The sequence below is a fragment of the Nannospalax galili genome, unplaced genomic scaffold (assembly GCF_000622305.1).
Source record: "Nannospalax galili isolate Female #2095 unplaced genomic scaffold, S.galili_v1.0 scaffold241, whole genome shotgun sequence".
Lineage (NCBI taxonomy): Eukaryota > Metazoa > Chordata > Mammalia > Rodentia > Spalacidae > Nannospalax > Nannospalax galili.
The window spans coordinates 79,744-92,231 of record NW_008345602.1 but is presented as its reverse complement, the minus strand read 5'-3'; the positions used below and the strand labels follow the sequence as shown (position 1 = coordinate 92,231).

General features: G+C 36.2%; 1 protein-coding gene across 3 annotated transcripts in view; it reads left to right on the top strand.

Moving 5' to 3' along the window:
* The window catches only part of Jak2 (Janus kinase 2), a 109,790-nt gene that overhangs the window by 40,099 nt on the left and 57,203 nt on the right, over positions 1 to 12,488 (top strand). For all 3 annotated transcript variants that reach the window (XM_029567631.1, XM_029567632.1, XM_008841657.3), the window contains 3 exons: positions 753 to 898; positions 10,136 to 10,457; positions 11,195 to 11,314. In XM_029567631.1, the coding sequence (XP_029423491.1) occupies positions 753 to 898; positions 10,136 to 10,457; positions 11,195 to 11,314 (588 nt within the window). The remainder of the gene's footprint in view (positions 1 to 752; positions 899 to 10,135; positions 10,458 to 11,194; positions 11,315 to 12,488) is intronic.

Here is a 12,488-nt window from a genome sequence, read left to right as displayed (position 1 = left end):
AAGGCTTTGAAAAAGAGATAAAGTAAAAATAAAGCCCTCTATCTCTTCTAGAAGCAAGTTATTCAAGACTACCTTCAGCTGGTCCCAGCTAAAGTACTAGTTTACATCTCTGATCATGCCTTGTCCTTGGTTTTTGTTTCATTCCTTCATGTCATTGTTCTTTTTGTGTCCATCAAAAATGTCATCATTGAAAACCACATGAAGTTTCAGATCTTCCATGAGAACTTTTCTTATTATGCCGACTGGATACAACTTTAATGAGGTTGTACAGCACTAGAGCTCGTGTGGTACTTCATACATGTTACCTGGTGCTGAAATTCTTTGTTTTCATGTTTGTCTTCAAGGCTAATTTTGGTCTATTGGATGGTTTGAGAGCACATATATTTCTTTTTACCACACACAACTCTAATATAGTGCCTTCAGTGTAAATTGTACTCAGGGCACAATCTGATAATTAACATCTATTTTAATATAGGTATTTTTATGTTCTTAAGATAAAACTCAAAATTCTATGCAGTGAACTAGATTGTTGTATATACTGTATAGCTGTGAACCCAATTTAACTCAGTTTCTATTTGTATGTGAACCTTGTTTACTAATTTCACTTTGTGGTGAAATCATTTAAAATCAACTAGAAGTTGATTTATGACTTTTAAATGCATGTTTTGGAAACTATGTTGTAGGACATACCATAATTAAGTGTGATAGTGAAACTTAGAATGAGACATTTCCTTCTAAATTTTTGTTTTCAGTGGCGGCATGATTTTGTGCATGGATGGATAAAAGTACCTGTGACTCATGAAACACAGGAAGAATGTCTTGGGATGGCGGTGTTAGATATGATGCGAATAGCTAAAGAGAAGGATCAGACACCCCTGGCTATCTACAATTCCATCAGGTAATTTCCTTTTGCATATCCATATACACAAATGTGAACAGGTAGAAATTTACTCGTATTTTTAGTGTTTGCCCACATATTTTGATGTTATAATAAGAAGTTATGGAGCTAGGGAGGTGACTCAGCAGATAAAGTACTTACTGCATAAGCACAAGGACCTGAGTTCAGATTCCTAGAACCTAAATAAAAGCTGTGCGCAAAGCAAAGCTGTGTATCTGTAATCTCAGCACTGAGTAGGTCAGGGGATTGCCAACTACTATTCCAGCCATCACAGCCTAGTCCAAGTTCAGTGAGATATCTTGTCTCAAAAACTAAGGTGGATGGGTTAGAGAAATGGCTGAGTAAAGGTGCTTGCTGCATCAGCTTGATAACTTAACTCAGATCCCAGAACCCACTATAAAGGTGGAAGGAGTAAAACAACTCCAAGTTCTCTGACCTTCACATGCAAGCTGTGGCACATGTACCCTCACACACTTGCTCATGCACACATGTGCACACACACAATATAGTAGTAAATAAAATTTAAAAATAAATAAGCCAGGTGTGGTTGTGCAAACTTTAATCCCAGGGAGGATTAAAAGAGGCAGAGGCAGGTGGAAATCTGTGAGTTCGAGACCAGCTTGGTCTTCAGAGTGATGTTTAGGTCAGCCAGGGCTACTTAGTGAGACCCTGTGTCAAAATTTGAATAAATAAATAAAGTGGAAAGTGATAGAGAATGACACTATATTTTAATGCCTGGTCTCCATGTAAACATGCACAGTGAGTGCACCTACACCCACACATGCACACACTGCATACACTGCACTCACTCAAAAGTTAAATAATAAATGAAAATTTCTTGAGTAAACCCTTTTTAGTATAATGCAAACTTTTTTTTTTGCTTATTTTGAAAAGACTAGGTAAATTCAAAATAATGGAAGGAATACTTGAGGGGAATCATTTTTTAATGGCAGCTCCTCAAATTGTGCACATATTTCTCAAATTGTGGTTCGTGTTTACTTGCATCAGAATCTCTGATGCTGCATGCTAAAATGGAAGATTTTGGCAGATAGCTCAAGAGGTTTGGAGTCTGTAAATTTGAGCTGTGAGTTTTTGTAGGTGCTTCAGAGGATTTTTATACAAGTAATCCAAATTCATTATTCTCAAATATCTTCTACGTATTCGATTTTGATAATCATGGTCAGTTATTTTTTTCTTAATTATTTTATGTGTATGTTATGCCTGCATGTATGTAGGTGCACCCATGCTGTGCAATGCCCTCTGAGGTCAGGAGAAGATATCAGATTCCTTAGAACTGGAGTTACGGATGATTTTTAGCTACCATGTGGGTACTGGAAACCAAAACCGGGTCTTCTGCAAGAGCAGCCAGTGCTCTTAACCACTGAGCATCTCTCAGCCCCCCAATAGTTTTTGAAATCCTATTTTTACAAACTAGATTTATTGGCTGTATTATTTCTACTTTAAAAAAATGCTTATTGGGGCTGGAGACATGGCTCAGAGGATAAGAACACTGGTGTTTTTGCAGAGGACCTGGATTTGATTCCCAGCACCCATATGGCAGCTGACAGCTGTCCTGACTCCAGTTCCAGAGGATCTGATGCCCTCTTCTGACCTCCATGGGCATTGCACAACACGGGTGCACTTACACACATGCAAGCAATATACTCACATGCATAAAATAAAAATATTAAATAAAATATTTTTAAATGCTTACATAGCTATGTAAGTGCTTTGGTTTCCTTAGTTTGAAAGCCATGTATTATATATATGTATAATATCTATCTTACATATTACATGCTTGTTAAATTAAAAGTCTGAAGGTATGAAATGGTTACCTGCACCCTCTTCCAATAAGTGACTCAGTCACTCTTTTCTTTTGGTAGGTACCTGCAATATAGTTACAGAGGATCAGCTTCTGTGTTTTCCTCCTTGCTTTACAAGTACTTTTGCTTGGTTTTTAGATGTCTTGTTAGGCCCTAACACCAGAAAGTAGACTGTAAAGTCTGATTTCAGTAACTCACTCAGGAACTGAGATGATTATATCCCAAAGGAGAACCAAAAACATTTGTGTTCCTCTAAGGCCTTGAGTATTATTAAAATGCATACAGATAGAGGCTGGAGAGATTGCTCAGTGGTTGAGTTGGTAAAGAGCACACTCTGTTCTTGCAGAGGACCCAAGTTCAGTTCCTAGCACCCATACTGGGCAGCTCAACAGCTACCTGTAAACTCCAGTGTAGGGAATCAGATACACTCTTCTGGCCTCCATGGGCAACTACATTTATTTGGTATACACTCACACAGACACATGAAAATACACATGAATAAAAATAAATCTCAATGTGCAGAAAGATATTTTTAGATATTTAGTTCCCTTATTCCTTCATTTAATAAACTGCTATTTATTGCACACTTGCTATATGCCAGGTCATAGTAGAACAGAGGCGAAGGAAGAATATCTTAGAAGTTGTTGATAGAAATTGAAGGAATTTAAGAGAGCAGAGTTAAAGAACAAAAGCTTTGAGCTGCTGAAGATTAACAAAGTATAGATCTCTCTCTAGGTTTTTTCTCTGGGGCTGGGGGATACTTTTGCTTTTGAGAACATGATCTTATGAAAGTCTTGACACATCTTTCTGGTAAGATTGTAGTTTCTTTTAGTCAGGAATCATGCCATATATTATTTTTTCCTCTGTATTATTTGGTGCCTAAATCCAAAGAATAATAACTTACTATTTGATTTTTTTGAAATAAGGTCTCATGTAGCGCAGACTAACTTCAAAGTCACAATGTAGACAAATAGAATGACCTTGAACTTCTGATCCTCCTGCCTCCACCTCCCAAGTGCTGAGATTTTTAAAAATTTTATTTTATGAGTGTTTGGCCTATATGTATGTAAATGCACCCATGTCATGCAGTGCCTACAGAGGCCAGAAGAGGGCATCTGATCCCCTAAAACTAGAGTTACAGACAATTGTTAGCTACCATGTGAGTCTTGGGAACTGAACCTAGGTCCTCTTGTAAAAGCAGCCAGTTCTTTTAACCACTGAGCCATCTCTCCAGCCCCTCAGATTTAACTTTTGGAGGAAACTGCCCAACTTTTCCAAAGCATCTGTAACATTTTGTATTCCTGTTAGCAGTACATGAAATTTCCAGCTTTCCCAGAACTTATTTCTGCTTATCTTTATTTTACCCATCTTAGTAGGTAGAAGAGGTAACTTTCTTGTTTTGACTTTTCATTTCTCCATGACTGCTGATGTTAAACATCCTTTAATGAGCTTATTGGCCCAATGTGTGTATATCTTCTTTGAAGAAACGTTTATTTAAATTCTTCCTTGTGTTAAAGTGAATTATTTCTATTTTTATTATTGAGTTAAAGAGTTCTTTATATATTCTGAATGCAAGACAAGTCTCCAAATACAGTATTACCACATACAGTTTGCAGATGGTTTCTCACATTCTCTGAATTATTTTTTTAAGATTTTACTATTTTTATGTGTATGAATGTATTGTCTGCCTCTGTGTAAGTGCACTTATGTCATGCAGTGCCCTTGGAGATCAGAAGAGGGTGTCGAATACCCTAGAACTGCAGTTATGGATGGTTGTTAGCCACCATGTGGGTGCTGGGAATTGAATCTTGGGTCCTCTGCAAGAGTAGCCAGTGCTCTCAACCACTGAGCCATCTCTCTCTAGCCCTATAGTCTGTGAATTATTAGTTTTAACTTTCTTGATTGAATTATTTGCAGAACCAAAATTTTAATTTGAAAATAGTTCAGTTTGCCTCTTTTTCTTGTATTGAGCCATGGTATTTTAAAATATTGGGTAAATAATTTATACTTTCCCTGAAATAAAATATCCTTGCTCTGCTTGTCTTTTTAATGTAATTTGACACATATTTAACTCACCGATGTTTTCTCATTTGGTGGTCATTTCTGAAAAATAATCTGATAACTAGTTATCGTTAAGGTGTTTACATTTGATGAGATAGTAGAAGGAGGGGTTAGTTCTTTTCAGAGTGAAATAACCTGCTTTGTTCCTGGAAAATGTCAATAGAATATAGATTTATGAATAGTATACATGCATATTCTTTCTTAGACTTAAGAAGTACTTGTGCCAGGCATGGTGATGCACGCCTTTAGTCCCAGCCGGGTCTCTGTGAGTTCAAGGCCAGCCTGGTCTACATAGTAAGTTCCAGGTCAGCTGGGGCTAAAGGGGACCCCTTTTTAAAAAAAAAAACCCAAAAAAAAAAAAAAAAGAAATACTTGTAAGAGGTGACCTTGTATGTCTGTGAACACATATTTCTGTGTGTACATGTGTGTATGTATTTATATATGTATGCATGCATGTATGTATGTATGTACCTCTTTGTAGTGTGTATGTATTAGATACTCTTTTGCGTACAAATTCCCATTGGACATTGTGATTTATGTGTTGTAGTGCAGAAAGCGATGGAGATTAAGAAGGTTTTTCCATTTTTGTTCTTCATCTGCTCTTTGAAAATCTGTTCATTAAAAGGTGGGAAGGGGAGAACTGGAGAATGGAAAGAAAATGAAGGAGATTCTGTTGGACATGGACACTATATGTCACCTTCCCAAACAGTGAAACAGAAATCTAATGGTCTGTTCCAATTGTAAAAGTAAATAGATTTCACTACAGATTATACACTATGGAGCAAAAAATAGTGTAGTCAACGGAAAGCTCAATCTTAAATTTTATTTATTTTTATTACTTAAAAAATATTTTACTTATTATTTTTATTTTTATGTGTATGCGTGTATTGCCTGTACGTAGGTAAGTGCACCCATGTCATGCAATGCTTGCGGAAGTCAGAAGAGGCCATCAGATCCCCTGGAACTGGAGTTATGGACAGTTGTTAGCTGCCATGTGGGTGCTGGGATTCGAACCTTGGTCTTCTGCAAGAACAGCTAGTGTTCTTAACTGCTGAGCATTTTATGAGTATGAGTGTTTGGCCTGCATGTATGTAAGTGTACCTGTGCATGCAGTGCCTGTGGAGGCCAGAAGAGGGCATCAGATCCCCTGGAACTGGAGTTATGGAGGGTTGTTAGCCTCCATGTGGGTGCTGGGAACTGAGCCCAGGTCCTCTACAAGAGCAGCCAGTGCTCTTAACCAATGAGCCATCTCTCCAGCCCCACAAGCTCAATTTTAAAGCCCTTCACAACTTCAACTTTAGCATTCTTTAAAAGCACAATATAAGGAAAACATTAGAAAAGCTATTATTAACATTATTTTAAGCTTTAAATGTTAGCTCTATATCTTTTGAAAGGTTTTAACATATGAACCAGTTCTGATTCTGGTAGGCTAACATTGAAGAGAACTCACTCTGCTTGAGAACAATACTCCCATCGCATTCCCAAAGGATATACTTCTGGTTTTCAGTTCGAGGCACCAAATTAGAAAGTCTGTTGTATATCCTAGCCTTTCTTTACTCTCTGCGTAAAGTTTTCAAAGCCTTCTTAAATCAGGCAGCCATTTGTGTCTATGTAAATATTGTGCCAGGTTTTACAAAGCTGTTGGAAAGACATAAAACAGGATTTATTGTTTGTAGTCTGTTTTTTTTGTTGTTGTTGGTTTTTGTTTTTGTTTTTGTTTTTGTTTTTTTTTTTTGAGAAAAGTGTCTCATTATGTATCTCTTACTGTCCTGGAACTCTCTATGTAGACTAGGCTGGGCCTGGAAATCAGAGATCCTCCTGCCTCTACCTATTGAGTTCTGGGATTAAAGGTGTGTGCCACCACGCCCGGTAACATTTTTATGTCTTATTTTTAGACTATGTTCAAAACTTATGTGGATCTTTTCTGTGCTATCCAGATTATCATTAAATAGATATTTATTTACAAATATATAATTGCTATGAAAAACATATACTATTAGGGGAGTGTATTGATTGGAGACTCAATCTATTCCAAAAAAGAATAGAGTATAAATTAAATGAGTATAGTTTAATGGGTAGGAAAGGGTGAATAGGAAGAGTGGAAATTCACACACACAAAAAAACCTTTGTGGCAGAAGCTCAGAGAATTAGTAGGAGAAGAGACGTGGTTAGAACATGCAGATCTTTAGGGTTATATAAGAAGGGTAAGAACATTAACAGACATGCAGAAGAATGAAGCTAGAGAAAAGTGATTAGGCTTGTGTGCCTTCATTATAGAAAACAAAGCAGAGGTTCATAAAACAGATGGGAATGCAATTTAACCAGAGAGTAGGCCATGCCAGTAATTCCTCTAGGAGATGTGATGGCTTGGGTGAAATAGGAGAAAAATAAACAGAGAAGAGAAGGTAAAATCATTAGATGTAGTGGTAGATTTAGTAGTGAAATTGAGGGAAAAGGTGATTCAAAAGATGATTCCTAGATTTCCAGGCTTGCAGAAATAAATGAATTATGATATACTTCTTTCTATTCCTATGCAGAGAATGCTGTAATAGGATTGGGGCGGGGGGAGATGAGGTTAGGAGGACTCATAACTTTGGTTAGATACATTGAAGAACTTTTGAGGCATCAAAATTAAATAAGTGGACTGACTTAACTGTGAGATATGTGGGTCTGGAGCTTAACCATCAGTGCTAGACATAAAAACAAGGGAGTCATTTTCATAAAGATATTAGAGAAAAAGAGTACAGGTAAAAAGAGTAGAGGATCCATAATTGATCTTGAGAAATTGCATAATATTTAATCATTAGATACTGTAGACAGTGAGCCCCAAAAGAAGATTAAGAAAAGGTAACCAAGGAGTTATAAATAATATCAGGAAAATACAAGTGGTTGGAGAGATGGCTCAGTGATTAAGAGCACTGGCTGGGTTCACTTCCCAGCACCGACATGGTGGCTAGCAGTCATCTATAACTCCAGTTCCAAGGGATCCAACACCCTTTTCTGGCCTCGACAGGCGTTGCACATGAGTGTACTTATACACATGAGGCAAAACACTCATACACATACAATTAAAATAATAAATAAAAGACACATGCTAGGAGAAAATTACTAACAATGTTGAGCACTGTTGAAAAACTGTAAAGTAAAATGAACAGGAAGATGTGGTTTTAGTAAACACAGAAGTCTTTCTTGATTTTAGCAAGAGCATTTTCCCTTGGAATGATGCAACAAAAGCCACACTGCAATGAGTTGAGTAAATAAACAAAAGGAAAAAAAAAAAAGGAAATGACTGCTTCAACTCTTCTATAAAAATGCCAGATAGGCTGTAGCTAGAGGGAAATGTGGAATCAGGAGATTCTAAAATTTAAGTCAAGAAAAATATTGGTATTTTAAGCATGTGGGTAGAAGAGAAATAATACATGGAATAAGGTCAAGAGGGTTTGCATGTTATTAGAGCTTTCTCTAATAACATGAGTTATTACATGAGTGAATGTAATATAAATGAGTGAATACATGTTAAAGAAGTGATTTGGGAGACTGGAGAGATGGCTCAGAGGTTAAGCACACTAGCTGCTCTTGTAGAGGATCTGGTTCAATCACAGCACCCACATGGCGGCTGGCAACTCCAGTTCCAGGGGATCCAATGCCCTCTTCTGGCCTCTGCAGGCATTGCATGACACGGGTACACTTGCATACATGCAGGCAATACACTCGTACACATAAAATAAAAATAATATATATGTATATATAAAGAAATTAATTGGTCTGGCAGGTTCATACTTCCTTTATTACTTTGGTGAAAAGGAGAAGAAAATTAATGCAGACGTACAAAGATTTGTTAACCAAAGTAGTAAAGGATTCCTGTTTAAAGGAATTCCACATTTTCCCACACCCCCACTATATTAGGAGATAAAGGTGTTTGTTGAGAAAGAATATTGCTGAGGTTTGAAACAAAAGGTTTTGAGGAAATTAAAACAAGTTTTAAATAGTTGTGGAAGTTGAGAAAAATTAGTTGAACAGAGAAATGCCGTAAAAGTGATTGCCTATTAGAATTTAGTGATTATGAACTTACAACATAGCCGAGCTGCCATGCAAAGTACCTTTCTCTAGCAGCTTTGGTACTTGACTTCAAAACTCTGAGAGTTCTACAAGGGGTCTTGTGTTCAGGGAGAAAGAATATAAGCAATGATATGCTGAAAACAACCAGTTCCAAAAAGTAAAAACAAAATAAAACAAAAATCTGATTTTTAAAATTTGTGTAAAATCTTTGCTGATATCCGTGGATCATCGTATGATCCATGATGGCCAGGTTCAAGGTATTGGCCTGAAGTCACTGAATACAGAATTAAGAGCAGTGGCCAACTCCTCACCATGCGCAGGTAAAAGTATCCTCAAAGGCACAGATAGTAGTAAATGAAAATGAAAATTAAATGAGTTCTGAGTATTTACTACCTGTATATGTAATTCAGCATTTAATTATAAAATTGTATATCTTGAATTTTAATGATGGATATTTAGCAGTCAGCTAAAAATTCCTTGAAATTATAAGCACTCACCTTGAGCCAGCCCTAGAATACCATTGGTGGTAAATAAACTGGTCCAGAATGGAGTAAGTGAAGTGGCACTCACAGGACTATGAAAACAAAGGGAGGAGCGCCTAACTCAGTTTTAGAATGAATGCCAGACAGGGTTCCTGGATTTGGTGATGTTTGAGATGAGAATTGTAGAGGAGATGGAGGATAGTGAAGAGGAGCATACAGGAGGAGATGGAGGATAGTGAAGAGGAGCATACAGGAAGGGGTAGAAAATGCTGCTAGTTGTACTTCAGAAATAAAGTTATCAGAAGTAGAGAAGTAAGTTTTCTTTCTTTTTGAGGCTACTATACATAGATAAATGTATACATAAAATAATGTAAGCAAAATTTTGCTTATAAATGAACAGTAGTGTCTAGACAAGTATGGCAATTTCCAGAATTTAGATAAATTTTGGAGTACTGCATTTTAGGAAATACCTACAGGACAAAGCAGTAACTGCCAAAAATCATCTTAGGTATGCAAGATAATCAAAAGATGAGCTTTTAGAGACTACATTTATGTGAACTGAGTACTGATTTCATGAGGAGCTGAAAATTAACATGTCCTATTTTAAACTAGATGGGAACTCAGAAAATGCATCTATATCAAATGAAAGCCTAAAGTTCTTTTCATGTGTGAATGGTGATTATGTCAACCTACTCTATTTGACTACTGTGTTGTTGCTAATGCTTTTCGTGGGAAAAGATAGAAATCTTTCTATTTTGTTTTAGATTTGTCTCCCAGTTTTATGTTTTGTTTTCTCTGTGTGTCATTTCTAGCTATAAGACATTCTTACCAAAATGCGTTCGAGCAAAGATCCAAGACTACCATATTTTGACCCGGAAGCGAATAAGGTACCGATTTCGCAGATTTATTCAGCAGTTCAGTCAATGCAAAGCCACTGCCAGGAACTTGAAACTTAAGTATCTTATAAATCTGGAAACTCTTCAGTCTGCCTTCTACACAGAGCAATTTGAAGTAAAAGAATCTGCAAGAGGTCCTTCAGGTGAGGAGATTTTTGCAACCATTATAATAACTGGAAACGGTGGAATTCAGTGGTCAAGAGGGAAACATAAAGAAAGTGAGACACTGACAGAACAGGTAATTCTTAATGATATGTTCTTGTTCTTTGTTATGTTAAGTAGAGTGGCAATAGGAAAAAATAAGTTTAGTCATTTGAAATATGACCTTGTGCTTCCCCTGCTAATAGAAGTATCACTCTGTGAAGCCATCAGAATTGTAACTAGTTCTTGCCAGTGTACTTAAATGTTTTATTATTTAATTTTTATGCCAAAATAATAGTAATAATGTTCTTATAGTTTCAGAAAAGGATTGAATTCTATAAGTGATTTTTAAGTTAATTTTGCTTCCTTTATTTTTTCACTATTCTTGATATTGAGGCACAATCATAAAACTAATTAAATTTTAATTAACTAAACTTTAATTGATTTTGATATTATAATTTAGTTTTATAAGATTTGCATTACAAGATTTTAGTTCACATCTGTCATTCATGTATTGCTTCAGAGATTTAGAAGTATGATTGTATTTTTTATCTTCGATCATCTTAATTTTCTGACAGTGGTTCTTTTGAATGTTAATTGGATTAAAGAGTATTATAACAAACTAATTTCCTGTTGTCCTGCAATGCTCTCAGTTTTAAGTCAAAGCAAGATGCATAAATACAATCCTAGGTTCAAATTTCTGGAGAAGTAATGACATTTTCTATTACAGTTATCTTTTTATTTTAAAAAACTTTAAATGAGTGTCATCATCTTCATAAGTCTTTCTTTGAGATGACATCATAATGTTTTAATTTTAAATGCTTTTAATTACAGGATTTACAGTTATATTGTGATTTTCCTGATATTATTGATGTCAGTATTAAGCAAGCAAACCAGGAATGCTCAAATGAAAGTAGAATTGTAACTATCCATAAGCAAGATGGGAAAATTTTGGTAAGTTTGTATTACCAAATGAACAGTGGTTCATTTTTAGAATTTTTGGAAGTATTTTAGAGTCTTAGTACCAGAGTTAACTTAGGAATTTTGATTGTAGCTTTTAGTACAGCTCTACGAAGTACCAAAGTGGGCATCGTGGCACACATCTTTAATCTCAGCACTTGAGAGACAGAGGCAGGCAATCTCTCTGAGATCAGGGCCAGCCCGGTCTACATAGCGAGTTCCAGGCTAGTTTGGGCTACAGGAAGACCCTCAAAAAGAACAGTAAACAAATAAACACAGAAATACCAGCTCAGTGAACTTTTTTTTATTATATGTAGTTTTTTTTTAATATTAGTATCAGCACTATCTAATTTTCACTCACTTTTACCCCCAGTTCTCCTACATTTTTTTTTGCCAACCCTGGGTTGTACTTAATTCCCTGTTGCTAAAGTTCATTCCTCACAAAAATATTTTTATCATTAGAGATATGCATAATGCCAATCACACTGCCTAATTAAAATGAAAAATAAAACAATCTTATATGGGACTTACATTACAAAATGCAGTATAATACCATTTCAGTCTTAATTCAAACTGTATGATGTTGATTCTTTTTTTTTTTTTCCCATCCTCTCTTCTAGCCTCCACGAGCATTGCATGCACTTGGTACACTGATGTACATGTAGGCAAAACATGCATACACATAAAATATAATAGTTGTAATTATTGTACTGCTTTTGAAAGTTAGCATTCACAGTAATTGGTTTCATTGTGGCATTTTCATACATATGTACCATTATACTTTGTTCTAATTCCTCTCCCCAGCCCCCGCCCTCACCCATGCCCTCTCACATCCCTTTGGGTTCAAGGGATCAGACTCAGGCCATTAGGCTTGTACAGCAAGCACTTCTTTTAACCCACTGAGCCATTATCACCAGCCCGCCTATGCTACCTGTGTTATCCTCTAGCTGTTTCAGGGTTCAGGTCTTAGATTGAGGGCTTTGATACATTTTGAACCTTTTATTGCACAGGGTGAGAGAGATGGATCTCATTTCTCTATACGTAGAAATCCAGTTTTCCTGGCATCATTTGTTGATTAGGCTTTCTTTTATCTGAAGTATGTTTTTGATACCTTTGTCAAAAATTAGGTGGCTAAGCTGTATGGGTTTCTTCCTGGATCCTCTATTCT